The 16,349-nt window shown below is 36.7% G+C and overlaps 1 protein-coding gene across 9 annotated transcripts in view; it reads left to right on the top strand.

Moving 5' to 3' along the window:
- Positions 1 to 16,349, top strand: part of LOC118519942 (serine/threonine-protein kinase Nek1) — a 230,519-nt gene that overhangs the window by 61,460 nt on the left and 152,710 nt on the right. For 7 of the 9 annotated variants that reach the window (XM_078069428.1, XM_078069430.1, XM_078069434.1 and 4 more), the window contains 4 exons: positions 9,784 to 9,843; positions 10,078 to 10,137; positions 10,229 to 10,276; positions 10,444 to 10,518. The exons of 1 other annotated variant lie outside the window; for it this stretch is intronic. In XM_078069428.1, coding sequence (XP_077925554.1) covers positions 9,784 to 9,843; positions 10,078 to 10,137; positions 10,229 to 10,276; positions 10,444 to 10,518 — 243 coding nt within the window. The remainder of the gene's footprint in view (positions 1 to 9,783; positions 9,844 to 10,077; positions 10,138 to 10,228; positions 10,277 to 10,443; positions 10,519 to 16,349) is intronic. One more of the 9 variants, XM_078069431.1, reaches the window with a different exon arrangement.

Genomic DNA, 16,349 nt, shown 5'->3' with positions numbered 1-16,349 from the left:
TTTTTTCTTGGTGTTTTTAAGATTATTTCTTTATTTTTGACATTTTAATTATAATGTGTGTTGGTGTAGCTTTCTTTTGGTTCATTTTATTTGGAATTCTCTGGGCTCCCTGGATGTGGATTTCATTTTCTTCCCTAGGTTTGGGAAGTTTTCAGCCATTATTTCTTCAATTAAATTTTCTGCCCCTTTCTCTTTCTCTTCCTTCTGGAACTCATATAATGCAAATGTTATTCCACCTGTTGCTGTCCCAGAGGTCCCTTAAGTTATTTTTATATTTTTAATTTTTTTTTTAAAGATTTTTATTTATTTGACAGAGAGATAGAAAGAGAGAACAAGTAGGCAGAGAGGCAGGCAGAGGGAGAGGGAGAAACAGGCTCCCCGCTGAGCAGGGAGCCCAATGCGGGGCTTGATCCCAGGACCCTGGGATCATGACCTGAGCCGAAGGCAGCTGCTTAGCGACTGAGCCACCCAGGTGCCCCACTTTTTTTCTTTTTGATGCTCTGTCTGGGTGAGTTTTATCTTCCAATTCACTGATCTGTACTTGTACTTCATCTTGTCTGCTGTTGAACCCCTCTAGTGCGTTTTTCAGTTCAGTTTTTATATTCTTTGGCTCTGACTTTTGTTTGGTACTTTCTTATGTTTCCTTTCTGTTTGTCAAAGTTCTCACTGTGTTCACCCATTCTTCTCCTGAGTTCACTGAGCATCTTTATGACCATTACTTTGAATTCTTTATCAGGTAGATTACTTACCTCCATATTATTTAGGTCTTTTACTGAGATTTTTGTCTCGTTCTTTTGTTTGGAACATATTTCTCTGTTTCCTCATTTTGCTTTCTCTGTTTGTTTCTATGTTTTGGGTCAGAGTACCTCTCCCAGTCTTGAAGGAGTGGCCTTTTGGAACATATTCTTCTGTCTCCCTATTTTGCTTGCCTTTCCATGTTTGTTTCTATGGAATATGTGGAACAGCGATTTTTCCTTAACTTGAAGGAATGGTCTTGAATATGGTTGTCCCTTATGTAGATTGTGTGTGTTTGATGACTTGTGGTGGCTGGCTGGAGCTGTGGCTGATGTGGCCTGGAGGTCACAGGGCATTCTGTGCTGGTGCTGCCTTGTTGGGATCATGTGGGCCAGAGTGGTCCTGTTGCTATCTGTGCAGGGGGTGCCCTAGCAGGACAGCTGAAGCTGAAACAGGTCCAAGCAATGGATCCTAGGATTCTCAGTGCAGTGGGCACCCTGGCAGGACAGCTAAAACTAAACTGGGTGCAGGCCTGGGAGGGAGTGTCTGGGGACCCTACATGCAGAGGATACCCTGTCAGGACAGCTGAAGCAGACAACACACTGAGTGTAACACAGAAGGTCCCATGGTTCTACATGCAGAGGGCACGTTGGATTGGTGAAACTGAACTAGGTATAGATTGGGGTGTTTTAGGACTCTGCATAAAGGGTGCCCTGACAAGGTGACCAGAGCTGAGGCCAGTACAGGTGGGGTGTTTTGGGGCCTTTGTGCAGGGAGCACCCTGGCATGGCAGCTGGAGCTGAAGCAGGCATCAGCTGGGAGGTCCTATAGCACCATGCACCAGAGGTACCCTAGTAAGCTGTCTGAAGCCATAGTGGTCTGGGCCTGTGTGTTCTGGGGTGCTTTTGCACACCCATGTCACCTTGGCACAAAAGCTGAAGCTGTAGTAAGTTCTGACCAGGGGTGTCGTGTGCACTGCCCTCTGGCTGCCTTGATGGCTGGATCCGGTATGGGTTAGAGCCCAGGGCCCACTGAAGTGGCAGGCCAGTTAGGGTACCAGGACCCTGCTCCCATTACGAAGGTGGGGGGGCGGGGTGTAAACTGTGTTGCTCACTAGCCCCTCTGACTTGGCCCAGAAGAGTGTTAGCAACTCTCTCTGCCCCTTGGTAGAGTTTAGAGCTGGCCCTTTTATATGCTGGTTGCTCTTTTAAAGCTCCAGAACCTCTGGGGCTGCTGTGGGGTAGGGACCCAGAGCATGATGAGGTGGGTAGGCCACCTTTGGTGTTTGTACCTTAATCTGGTCTGTGCTTTCATGGTGGAGGGGGAGTGTAAACCATGGCAATCTCCCGCCACTTGTACCTAGACGGAGTTGTATTTGCTCCTCTGTTGTTTGATGGAGTTCTAGGGCCGGATCTTTTATATACTAGTTGTTCTTTTACACTGGCTTTTTTTCTGTGTCCCAGGGCAGACCTCTTTGCTCCCAGTCCCTCAGTACTATCCCTTCCCACTGCAGTTCTCAACATTGGAGCTGGGGGTTCCCTTTTTTACCATGTCTTTGTCTCTCTTGTTCTATCTTTTGTTATACAGAAGCTGTTCAGTTAGCCTTCAGTTCTTCTCTGGGAGAAATTGCTCCCATAAATAGGTGTAAAGTTGGTGTGTTCATGAAGGAGGTGAAAGCTTGAAAATGAGAAGTTTATAGGAAAAACCATAACCACTTAATGATATTGTCTTGTCACTTTTTTTTGTTTTTTAAGATTTTATTTATTTATGAGAGAGAGAGAGCAGAAGCAGAGGGAACGGGAGAGGGAGAAGCAGTCTCCCTGCTGAGCAGGGAGCCCAATGCGGGGCTTAATTCCAGGACCCTGGGATCATGACCTGAGCTGAAGGTAGAGGCTTAACCAACTGAGCCACCCAGGGGCCCCTGTTTTGTCACTTTTTAATTGGAAAAATTTAAGCTAGTAACATACTAAGTTTTTACTACTCAGCATATCAAAAATTATTTGCATGTCATAGAAACTTCCTTTGCTTCAGTTCCTATAGTTTTTTTTTTTTAAAGATTTTATTTATTTAATTGACAGAGAGACAGTGAGAGAGGGAACACAAGCAGAGGGAGTGGGAAAGGGAGAAGCAGTCCTCCTGCCGAGCAGGGAGCCCAATGTGGGGCTCGATCCCAGAACCCAGGGATCATGACCCGAGCCGCCCAGGCGCCCCGTGTATTTTTTTAACAGATTCTGTTCTTATGCCAGCAGAGGGAGCTCTATGAATAGAATTTAGTATTTTGGTTCTGATTTTTAAAAAACACAAAACAAAACATTTTTCTTAATGCAGTGTTTTATGTTACCATATTTTTCTCTTTGGGTAGATACAGTTGAAAGTACCTGTGTGATCTCAAAGAAACAGCTTGGTATTTTTATTTCACAAATATTTGAGTAAAAAAAAAACAAAAAACAAGTATTTGAGTATCTTGTTTATGTGGCAGTGGAGCATCAAAAGATGAATATAATTGGTGTCTTCATTTAACTTACCTAAGAATATGTAGGTGCCTTAGTTAAACATACTCTTCTTACTGCTCACTATTGGGTAATCTGTTTAAAAGCTGTTTGTTTAAAGTGAGATCTGTGTTACTTGTGTCAATATTTTTAAATTAATGTTGCAGTTCAAAGATTTTGAGACCTGGTAAGAGTTAAGCTGTGGGACCTTTCAAAATATAGAATGCAGGGCTCTCTGTCCAGAAATTATGATTCTGCAACTCTTGGGGATATATATATTTAAAAATAGCTTTATTGAGATTTATTTCACATCCATCCAAAATTTGGAATTAAATGGCTTTTAGTGAGTTCACAGAGTTGTGTAACCATCACCACAATCATTTTTAGAACATTTTCATCACCTCCAAAAATATCCTTTTCCCATTTGCTTTCACTCCCCATTCTTCCCCTACCCCCATTGCCGTAGGCAACTGCTAACCTACCTTTGTCTCTATGTAGATTTCCTTATTCTGTACATTTCATGTAAATGGGATCATACAATATATGGTCTTTTGTGACTGGGTCCTTTTACTTAGCACAGTGTTTTCAAGGTTATAACATGTACCATGTTGTAGCATGTATCAGTACTTCATTCCTCTTTATTGCCAAACAATATTCCTTTGTATGGAAGGAATGTGTATTTTTACAAAGCTTCTGTGTAACATTACCCACTGCTTTAAATTTTATATACATCACATACTTTGAAATATTAACTTTGTTAATACTTTGAAATATTAACTTTGTTAATACTATGAAGAACATTATCTCTATTTTTTTCTTACATGTCAGTAACAGTGGCCCCAGCTCTCTCCCTTGACTATTTTAAAATTTGGGGTCTCTATTTGTGATGGAAAAATCTTTTTAGTGGATAAAGAACAGAGACTTCTTTTAGTAATAGATGGGGAGAGTAAGAGAACCAGCTACACAGAGTATGTATCTTTACTGGGTCTGGATGTGATACATATTTATTTCTTACTCTTGGTTACTTTTAGAAAAAATTGGAAAGTTACTCTTCTTTAAATATTTCAGTATTTTTGTCATTTCATTGACCCTAGTGCCATTTCTGCAGTTAAGTGGTAAGATACTTGTGGTTAAAGTGAGAGTTGAATTAAAATAACTAACCAAAGTTAGAAATTAGGAGTTAGGAACTAATAATGTAGTGAGGGGGTGGGATGGTTCTGGGAACCTACTACTTGGGTCTTCTCAGGTAGTAGGCTCCTGTGTTACTTATGATGTGAGATTTAGTACCATTTACCACACTGTTTGTGCAGCTTTAAGCTAACTTATACTGTATCAATAAAATGGATTTGGTTTAGGGGTACCTGGCTAGCTCAGTCAGTATGCGACCTGGCTAGCTCAGTCAGTATGTGAACATACGACTCTTTTATCTCAGGGTTGTGAGTTCACACCCCACCTTGGGCATAGAGCTTACTTTAAGAAAAAAATTAAGGGCACCTGGGTGGCTCAGTCGGTTAAGTGTCTGCCTTCGGCTCAGGTCATGATCCCAGGGTTCTGGGATCTAGTCCTGCATCGGGCTCCCTGCTCAGCGGGGAGTCTGCTTCTCCTTCGGACCCTCCTCCCCACTCATGCTCGCTCTCTCGCTCGCTCTCTCTCTTGCAAAAATAAATAAATAAAATCTTTTAAAAAAATTAATTAATTAAAAAAATTAAAATGGATTTGGTTTTGATGATCGTGAATTAAATTGGCAAAGTACATTATAAAAAGAATTATTTTCATTTTATCAGTTTATCAACACATGGGGGTAGTGTTACATATTCTAAATAGCATTATTTTATTGTGCTCATATTAAGTAATGTATTCATTAAAATAAGTTACATTTTGTAAGGAGGAAATTATGTTTAAATTATATATCATGTTGCTTTCTGAAGAAGAAGCTTCAAAGATCTTCGGAATTCTTTTAGTATAAATAAACTTTTGTGTGTCTTTCTAGTTCTTTTTTTATTTTTATTAACTTCATATTAATTGAGGGTCACTTATTTGATTTATTCTGAGTTGCCTTTTAGAATTTTAGTGCTTACTTCTTTGGATCATTTTATAAAATTTAGAAAACTTATGCAATGAGTGGTATATAAAAGTAATAACATTGGCTTTTGCTAAAAGACAGCTGCTATTGAAACGGAATTGTTGCCAAAGACCTTTTTAATGACTTAATAAAATGCTGAATTATTTTGATAATAATGTAAATGATCATTGAAGTAATATTTTAAAGTAACATCTGCTTTTCTTTGTATTGAAACTCAACAAAGGTAAACAGTTTTGTACAGTGTTCTCTTTATATTCATTTTTTTTCCTAAGGTAGTTGAAAAAATGTAAAAACTGGTACATGATAGATAAGAGTTTCCTGTAAATACTTTTTATCTTTTTTGGTATATAGGATTATATTTTGAATTGTTTAAAGATTTGATCGTACATTAGGCTTTACCTTGATTACAAAATTTGAGTATTTATTAGCACAGGATAAAAATGAGAAGACCATGTGTCAGTTATTCTTATGAACACACATATAGAAATCCTTAAAAACTATTTTTAAAAAGAAAAATCAAGCAGCTTATCAAAAGAATAATAATTATCAAATAGGATTCATTTCAGGAATACAGGAGGTGGTTCAATAGTAGAAAAATGATTACTATAATTTCACTGCATTAGCGGATTAGAAGAGAAAACCATATATAAATTATCTCAGTAGATACCGAAAGTTCAGTAAAATTTAAACTAATTTTTGTTTTATATATTTATTTTTTTAATGACTTTTTTTTTTTTTTTAATTGCTAAGACCTGGTGAGCTTTTCAGATTTCATCCTGCTCCAGGAATAATTAGTTTAACCTCATCTGTCTGGGTTATAGTTTACTTATCTCTAAAAAGAGGTCATACTAGTTTTTCCTTAAGGCCTTTAGCAGTCCCTGTCTCCTTCCACCTCTTTCATCCTAAAGCTCTCTCATACTTGTTTAAAATTGGACCTGAAACACGTAACTTTTTAAAAAGGGTTAATTTTAACTTCTGATCACATATCTTTTCCAACACCACTTCCTGGTAAGCTCCAACTAGAGGAAGTTTGGGGCTGGAACTTACTTATAACCACAAGATCAAGAGTTGCATGCTCTATCAACCGAGGCAGCCAGGCACCCTCACCAATTTTTGCTTTAAAAACTTCTTTGGTTGTATACATTAAATATGTATAACTTTCTGTATGTCAGTCATACCTCCAAGTAGTTAAAAAAAAAAACAACAAACCAAGAACTTCTTTGATTCAAGAAATAGAAGGGAAAGTTCTTAATTTGATACAGTTATATATACCTGAAACTTATGTCAAGGATTGTATATAAGGATGAACAATTGGAAACATTACCATTAAAGTCAGGAACAAGACAAAGATATTTGCTATGATTGCTTGATTGCTTTTTTTTTTTTTTTTTAATATTAGGCCAGAAGTCCTATCCAATGCAATTAAAAACAGAAATATGAACCATAAGTATTGGTAGAGGAGAGAAAACATAGACATTATTTACAGATGATATATTTACTTACCTAGAAAATTGTTGTGAAGCAGCAGAAAACTATTAATGAATTCAGTAATGTAGCCTGACACAAATTCCACATGCAAAAATGTATAATCAGTTACAAAATGAAATGGAAAGAAATAGTGACAAACTCGTTGAAATTCTTTAGAATAGACTTAGTGAGAAAGGTATAAGATAACTGATTAAGAAAGGAACCAAGGTCAATGGAATAGTGTCTATGAGTGAAAAAAATAAAGGAGATAGAAACAATAACATAGATAAATCACCAAAACAGTATTAATCAACAGAAACAAGATACGGAAGAATACGTGTTGTATAATTCCACTCATGTAAAACTCAGAATCAGAAAAATATTAAGCTCTATTGTTTAGGAAGGCATATGTAAGTTGCAAAACAATAAAGAAAAGCAAGATGGTAGTGAAAAAGTCAGGATGGGGGCACCTGGGTGGCTCAGTCGTTAAGCATCTGCCTTCGGCTCAGGTCATGATCCCAGGGTCCTGGGATCGAACCCCGCATCGGGCTCCCTGCTCAGCGGGAGGCCTGCTTCTCCCTCTCCCACTCCCTCTGCTTGTGTCCCCTCTCTCGCTGTGTCTCTCTCTGTCAAATAAATAAATAAAAATCTTTAAAAAAAAAAAAAAAAGTCAGGATGGTGGTTACCTCTGTGGTATAGGTAGAATTTGTGGAAGGGCACTTGGAGGGATTCTGGGTGTTGGTTTGACTTGAGTTGTAGCTACATGGGTATTTCCTTTATTTTTGCTAACCTCAAAGTAGATCTTTTATCTACTTTCCTGTAGGTGACTTTATATCCCAGTTAAAAAAAAAAAAAAGGAAAAGAGGAGATGGTTATGTGGAATAGAATAGAGAATTCTAGAAACTGACCCAGATGAGTGTGTGAATTTATTATATATGAGGCATTTTAAACCAGTGGGAAAAAAGATGTATCAGACAATAAATTGTTAGGGGATAATTGAATTGCCTTGAAATCCTAGAAAAAACTTAGATTCCCAGCTCATTATGAATAAAAATTTATTTTAGATCGGTCTAAAAATAAAAGTCTACAAACATTTAAAAATCTAAATATAAATTAAAGATGTAAATATAAAAATGAAACTAAGCGGCAGAAACAAAATATAATATCTAGGTTAAAATTTCTTCCTTAGCAGAACAATATATGCAGGTATCACAAAGGAAAAGATTGGCAGATTTAACTATACATAAATTACAAACTTCTGTGCGGTGAAAGATAAAACAAACAGCAACTAGAATGGGGAAAATATTTGTAGCATCTGTAATAGTCTTATTTTCTGCAATATGCAAAGAGCTCCTAAAATTGAACAACCCCACAATTAGATGAACAATTGGTATATAAAAGGAGAAATGTTAATGTCTCTATACTGGGAGATATTCTTAGCCTTTGTAAAAAACAGAAATTCAAGACAGATTGATAGTATTTGTGAGACTGTGAGTAAAAGAGCTCTTTGGTGGGAGTATTGGTGCAGACTCTTGGGAGGGCAGTTTTTCTCAACATTTTAAGTTGTGTTAGACATGTACTTTCATGTCTAGAAAAATTGCCCTTCTGAAAGGCTGGCATATGGCACAAAGATGTATGTACAAGGAAGTGCCTTAAAGCATATAGAGTAGGAAAAAAGTGGAACCACCTAGTTATCCATCCCTAGAGGAATGCTAAAATTAATTAATTATATCCATTGTATGGAATATTGCCATTGTTAATTTGCTTACTACAATGTGGAAATGTCAAGGAACATTGTTAATAGTAAAAAACATTTTTCCATCTAATAACACATTTTTATTACATTTATGTAAGAAGCATAAAAAGCTAAAATTCTATGTATGTATATAGTTATGTATATATTTAAGTGTGTATATATTTAAGTGTGTCTTGGAAGGATACTCATGAAAACATTGACAGTGGTTACCTCTAGAAGTAGAGTGAAGTAGACTAACTTCTTACTATTGTTTGAATTTTATATAGTGAACATATATAACTACTTTTTAAAAATTTATCTCTTCAATATTGGGCTTTCTAAATGACATTCTGTTTTCATATTAGAAAACTGAAAATTAACATCTGTATCCGAGGACAGAACTTAGTGATTGGGGAAGAACCCTTTTCCACAGTTTCTTTGAATCTAAGGTTCCTTTTTGTTTAACACCATATTGAAGACTACAGTCATTCTTTTATTTTTAGGGATTATATATATATATATATTTTGTTTGTTTGTTTTTTCCTGCTCTAGTTTTTATTATTTCCTGGCTTTGGACCTTGTACTTTTTCTAGCTCCTTTAGGTATAGGGTTAGGTTTTGTATTTCAGATTTTTCTTGTTTCTTGAGGTAGGACTGTATTGCTATAAACTTCCCTTTTAGAACAGCTTTTGCTTTATCCCAAAGATTTTGGACTGTTGTGTTTTCATTTTCATTTGTTTACATGTATTTTTTTTTATTTCTCTTTGAATTCTTGGTTGACCCATTCATTGTTTAGTAGCTTATTATTTAGCTCCTTGTATTTGTGTTCTTTCCACAGTTTTTCTTGTGATTGACTTCTAAAATCATATCATTGTGGTTGGAAAGGATGCATGATATGGTTTTAATCTTTTTGAATTTATTGAAACTTGTTTTGTGGCCTAACATTCTGGAGAATGTTGCATGTGCATTTGAATGTGTATTCTGAGGTTTTTGGATGGAGTGTTCTGTATGTATCTGTTAGGTACATCTGGTCTAGTGTGATTTTCAAAGCTGTTTCCTTCTTGATTTTCTGTCTGGATGATCTATCCATTGATGTAAGTAGGTGTTAAAAATTCCTTACTATTATTGTATTATGGTAGGGATAATATATTTTGAAACAGAGTCATGGCAGTATTTGGCTTCACCTTTTTCTTATTTTAAATTTCCACAAATTTGAATTGTTCAAATACGTACCTCAAAATTCTTATCTAATTTGTAGTTTTACTTTTTGTCCAGGCCCATCAAATTCCAGTGAAGAAAGTGAATCCTGGAGAAGAAAGGAGGAAAATGTTTGAGGTATAAAGACATCTGTCTGTTTGCAAAAACAATTCTAAGAAAAGAGACAAAATCTTATAAAACCTCCAAACCTTTCCTCCTTATTTCTTTCAAACAAATAAACCTTTAACTTAATCCTTTTTTTTTCCTTCCTAATCTCCCTGGGCCTATCTCTACCATTGGTATACTAACTTTCCTTATGAAACTAGAAAAAGTAGGAATTACTATTGATAAAAATGTTCTTTTTTATTTAAGGAAGCAGCAAGAAAGAGAAGGTTGGAATTTATTGAAAAAGAAAAGAAACAAAAGGATCAGGTAGTTTTTTTGCTTTTTTTCTTCCCTTGCCAAGTTGTAGACGATAATAGTTTCAAGAATTCTAAGAAGTTTGTCTTTAAAATTGTTACAGATTAGTTTAATGAAGGCCGAGCAGATGAAAAGACAGGAAAAGGAAAGGGTAAGAGGATAATCCATTTTTCCATGGTACATCCTACTCCCTCCCCACACACATACTTTTTTTTTCTCTAAAGGCATACACTGATTTCCATTGTGTTAGTAAATGTATTTCATGTATTTTATATTAAATACTTGAATTGTGTTTTGTTTGTTTCTTTTCCCCAAAAGTTGGAGAGAATAAATAGGGCCAGGGAACAAGGATGGAGAAACGTGCTAAATACTGGTGGAAGTGGTGAAGTAAAGGTAGGCATTGATACCCATGTGGTTACACTATTGTGGTTTTTTATCCAGTTTCACCTTGCTCTTTGAAATGTATATAACTGGCTTTAGGAGGGGGGGAGGTATTAACTTTTTACCTAGAATTCTTCATCTATTACAAATTCTTAGTTTTCCTACATGTATTTGATATCTAATTTGTATTGATAACTAATATCTGACACTGTTAAATTGTTTAAGAAGTTTGATGTGAAGGCTATGATATACCATTCCTTCCAGAAGAATCTTTTTAAAATCAAATAAAAGTTGTCACACCTCTGCCTAAAATCCTTCTATTGCTTCATCTAGCCTTAAAGATTAAGTTTTCTTAAGATCCTTGTTCGTCTGGCCCCTGCCTATCTCTCTAAGCTCCTCTCCATCCATTCCCTACCACACGCTATGGACTCAAGTGAGGCTGAACTAAAGACCATACTGGTAATTTTCTTATTGTGTGTAGCCTGCCCAATCTCTTTGTCTTTGCACTGTGTTTCTCTTTACTTGATGGCACCCCTCCCTTCACTGTCAATCCCACATCCAATGATTTACCTGGATAGCAGATTACCTAGCTAATCATTTATCTAGATATATTAATTGATATTTCTTTTGGGTAGATCTAGACTCTTTAACCTTGGGCAAGTTACTTGTTTTCTGAGCCGTAATTTCTTCATTTAAAAAAAGAAAGAAAGAAAGAAAAGAAAAGGAAAAAAATTTCAAGAACAATGCCTGGAGTGTGACTAGCAAGGACTCATAGGTTTAATTTCCTGTTTCTTTCTTTGTTCTGCTTATCTGAATCTTATATTTCCTCTTCTGCTCTTGTAGCATCCTTTACATATCTGTGGTAGGCTGAATTCTAAGATGGTCCCCCAAATTTCTGATTCCTGGTATAGACACCTTGTATTCCCTCCCCTTGGTGGAACCCTATGAATAGGGTGGTATTGTAGCTCTCTTGATTAGGTTTTGTTACGTGGTAAGTGGTGATGGGATAGTCACTCCTGTGATTACTGTTGATATTTGATGAGACTCCTCATAGCAGACTGGAAGGGGAGAAGAAAGTCTGAGAGACATGCTTCTCCTGGCCTGGAAAAAAGCAAACATTCATGTTGCAGGGAAGTATAGGTGGCCTTTAGAAGTTGATAGTCCCCTTTGGCTAACAGCTAGCAAGAAAGTGGTGACCTTAGCATTATGGCCACAAGGAAATGAATTCTGCCAGGATCCAGTGAACTTGAAAGAGGATCCTGAGCCTCAGATGAGAATTGCAGTTCTGGCTGATGCCTTCTTTGCTGCCTGGTGAGATCCTGACCAGGAGACCCAGCTAACCACATCCAGACTCCTGAGCCAGGGAAACAGTGAGATAATAAATGGGTATTGCCTTAAGCTACTAAGTTTGTGGTAATTTGTTACACAGCAATAAAGAAATGAATATACTTTTATTCCTCTGTATTATAATTTTAATGTATGTTATCCAATCAACTTTTAGTCAGCATGTCTTTAAATTGTGAATTCCCTTGACCCAAGCTCTTAAACTTCGTATTTAGGTATTGAATAGATTTGTCAAATTGACTTGATTACCTTTTTTACTTCTTTTCCCCAAAAGTTATGATTTGAATAAAAGTTTGTTTTATATAAAAGATATGTGTGTTCTGTCCTGGCTTTCACATTTTTCATATTACATATTAGTAATTCAGTAGAAGTCACTTCTTCTAATTCTGTATTAATATATTATACTGTTTTTAGTAATATAAATTTATCTTTAAAATTATACCTTTTTTGTGCTGTACTATCTACTTTACTTGAAAGTAGAGCTTACTACCTCCTGAATGACAAGGAATGACTCAAAATTTGGCCCATTCTAAAATAAGTAATTCCAGGGTGCCTGGGTGGCTCATTCATTAAGCATTTGCCTTCGGCCCAGGTCATGATCCCATTAAGCATCTGCCTTCGGCCCAGGTCATCATCCCAGAGTCCTGGGATCGAGTCCCTCATCGGGCTCCCTGTTCAGCTGGGAGCCTGCTTCTCCCTGTCCACTCCTAACTGCTTGTGTTCCCTCTCTCGCTGTCTCTCTCTCTCTGTCAACTAAATAAAATCTTCAAAAATAAAATAAAGTAACTAATTCCATATCTTATCCGATTGGAAAGTAAAAGTAGGCCCTCAGATCTTGTCAAGCATTTTATATCAAGGACGTGGTTAGTGTTGAGAATTCGATTATTTTTTCTTGTTTTTCTGCGTATGTCTTCTATGCAATAAAATGTTTTTTTTTCCTATGGTGTCTAAAGCTATACTTAATCCTAAAGTCTAGTTTAATCAATGTTGTTTGATAACTGATTGAGACAGTTTTTCAACAGAATTACATAGTGTGTGCTTAATAGATTTTTGCTTCATTTTATAAATTTCTATAATGCTTTTATTGAGTATTAATAAAACTATTTCCCGTGACTTAAAGCAAATTCTATGTTAGTTTCTGTACTTATTTCCCATAGGGTTTGAAATATTTAACTTTTAGGTTGTTTGATTTCTGTACAGTTGTTAGGGGCCTGGAGCCTCAGTATAATGTCGACCAAATTAAGGACATCCCCTAACTAAAGATTAAACAGAAACTGAACATTAAGGGAAAGATTTCAAAATTAGTACCATTATTATAAACCTCTAATAAGGCATTATTCACAGTATAAATTACTAACTGTCTTTGGTTATTTACTATTTGCAGAATCTGGGACTTATTGCTTTATTTCTGATGTGTCTTTTATGAATTATGAATGTGTATTGTGTTTTAAATTATGAAATGTTCCACATAGTTGGATCATACAGTAATCATAATATGTAAAAAGCTTATCTGTTGTTTGAAAATATATGGGAATACTACTCAGTGATAAAAAGGAATAGCCTGTTAATACATGCAACAACATGGATCAATCAAAAACATACTGAGTTAAAGAAGCCAGACATAAGAGTATGTTTTGTATGATTTCATTTATATGAAATTATAGAAAAGGCAGTCAAGTCTATGACAGAGAGCAGATCAGTGATTGCTGGAATGAGGGGATGTTGACTGCAAAGTAACACAAGGGAACTTTTTGGGGTGATGGATATGCTTTTGATTGTAGTAGTAGTTACACAAGTGTATATATTTGTCAAAACTTCTCCAGCTGTGCTTATAATTGGTGAAAAAGGTGATTTTTGAAAGATCATATTGCTTCAGTGTTCTAGTAGAGTATTTTCAGCATTATTTTCAGTATAGCCATCTTCAGAGATGTTAGCATACCTACATTTTTGCTAAAGAGAAACATTAGACAACTCAAATTCAGATCAATGTGAAATTAGCACCAGGCTAAGCTCAGAGAGTAGCCAGTCTCATAGGAGATGCAACTGCCTTTTATCTGAATTCTGATTCTGAATCTTGCCTTGGGAGGCACAATTTGAAGATGTGTGTGAGGATTCCTTTAATGGGGTTTCCTGCCTAATTAGTTATCTTCCCTATTTCTGACAACTTTCATCTCTTCTCAAACATCTTTAATCAGTTATCTGTATTCATCTTGAGTTTTTTTTTTTTTAAACTCATGCTTTCTTATAATATTGTCAGCAACTTACTATGTAAGGATTTTAGCTCAGAGGGTACACTGAAATTTACTTGATTTCATTTTTCTTTGCCTCTTTTCTTAGCCAGATTTCTTCCTTAAAATGTTATCACTTGGAAGCTCTTCTTTTACTTGTCAGTATTCTGGCTTCTGTTCTCATCATTTCCCCCCCAAAAATGGTTTTGAAATGCTACCACTCAACTTTAGTCATAACGGTTTATTTTCAGTGTTGTTCACCTCTGCATTTGAGGTTATTGATTTCCTCTTGATAGTGAAATTCTTTCACCGTGACTTGTGAAGCATTACACACTTACTTTTTTTTTTAATTTTTATTATGTTACGATAATCACCATATCACCATACATCATTAGTTTTTGATGGAGTGCTCCATGATTCATTGTTTGCGTATAACACCCAGTGCTCCATCCAATACGTGCCCTCTTTAATACCCATCACCAGGCTAACCTATCCCCCCACCCCCGTCCCCTCTAGAACCCTCAGTTTGTTTCTCAAGAGTCCATCATCTCTCATGGTCCGTCTCCCCCTCCAATTTCCCCCCCTTCATTTTACCTTTCCGAATATCTTCTTCTTTTTTTTTTTAACATATAATGTATTATTTGTTTCAGAGGTACAGGTCTGTGATTCAACAGTCTTACACAATTCACAGCGCCCACCATAGCACATACCCTCCCCAATGTCTGTCACCCAGCCACCCCATCCCTCCCACCCCCCACCACTCCAGCAACCCTCAGTTTGTTTCCTGAGATTAAGAATTCCTCATATCAGTGAGATCATATGATACATGTCTTTCTCTGATTGACTTATTTCGCTCAGCATAATACCCTCCAGTTCCATCCACGTCATTGCAAATGGCAAGATTTCATTCCTTTTGATGGCTACATAATATTCCATTGTATATATATACCACATGTTCTTTATCCATTCATCTATCGATGGACATCTTGGCTCTTTCCATAGTTTGCCTATTGTGGACATTGCTGCTATAAACATCGAGGTGCAGGTACCCCTTCGGATCACTACATTTGTATCTTTAGGGTAAATACCTAGAAGTGCAATTCCTGGGTCATAGGGTAGCTCTATTTTCAACTTTTTGAGGAACCTCCATACTGTTTTCCAGAGTGGCTGCACCAGCTTGCATTCCCACCAACAGTGTAGGAGGGTTTCCCTTTCTCCGCATCCCCGCCAACATCTGTCATTTCCTGACTTGTTAATTTTAGCCATTCTGACTGGTGTGAGGTGGTATCTCATTGAGGTTTTGATTTGGATTTCCCTGATGCCGAGCGATATTGAATACTTTTTCATGTGTCTGTTGGCCGTTTGGATGTCATCTTTGGAAAAATGTCTGTTCATGTCTTCTGCCCATTTCTTGACTGGATCATTTGTTGTTTGGGTGTTGAGTTTGAGAAGTTCTTTATAGATTTTGGATACTAGCCCTTTATCTGATATGTCATTTGCAAATATCTTCTCCCATTCTGTCGGTTGTCTTTTGGTTTTGTTGACTGTTTCTTTTGCTGTGCAAAAGCTTTTTATCTTGATGAAGTCCCAATAGTTCATTTTTGCCCTTGTTTCCCTTGCCTTAGGCAATGTCTCTAGGAAGAAGTTGCTGCGGCTGAGGTCAAAGAGGTTGCTGCCTGTGTTCTCCTTAGGATTTTGATCCTGTCTCACATTGAGGTCTTTCAACCATTTTGAGTCTATTTTTGTGTGTGGTGTAAGGAAATGGTCCAGTTTCATTCTTCTGCATGTGGCTGTCCAATTTTCCCAGCACCATTTGTTGAAGAGACTGTCTTTTTTCCATTGGACATTCTTTCCTGCTTTGTTGAAGATTGGTTGACCATAGAGTTGAGGGTCCATCTCTGGGCTCTCTATTCTGTTCCATTGATCTATGTGTCTGTTTTTGTGCCAGTACCATACTGTCTTGATGATGACAGCTTTGTAATAGAGGTTAAAGTCCGGAACTGTGATGCCACCAGCTTTGCTTTTCTTTTTCAATATTCCTCTGCCTATTCGGGGTCTTTTCTGATTCCATACAAATTTTAGGATTATTTGTTCCATTTCTTTGAAAAAAGTGGATGGTATTTTGATAGGGATTGCATTGAATGTGTAGATTGCTCTGGGTATTGCATTGATCTGTGCATCTATGCATTGATTTTATATCCTGACACTTTACTGAATTCCTGTATGAGTTCTAGCAGTTTTGGAGTGGAGTCTTTTGGGTTTTCCACATAA

Source organism: Halichoerus grypus, chromosome 3 (assembly GCF_964656455.1).
Source record: "Halichoerus grypus chromosome 3, mHalGry1.hap1.1, whole genome shotgun sequence".
NCBI classification, from domain to species: domain Eukaryota; kingdom Metazoa; phylum Chordata; class Mammalia; order Carnivora; family Phocidae; genus Halichoerus; species Halichoerus grypus.
This window is presented reverse-complemented; position numbering and strand designations above follow the sequence as displayed.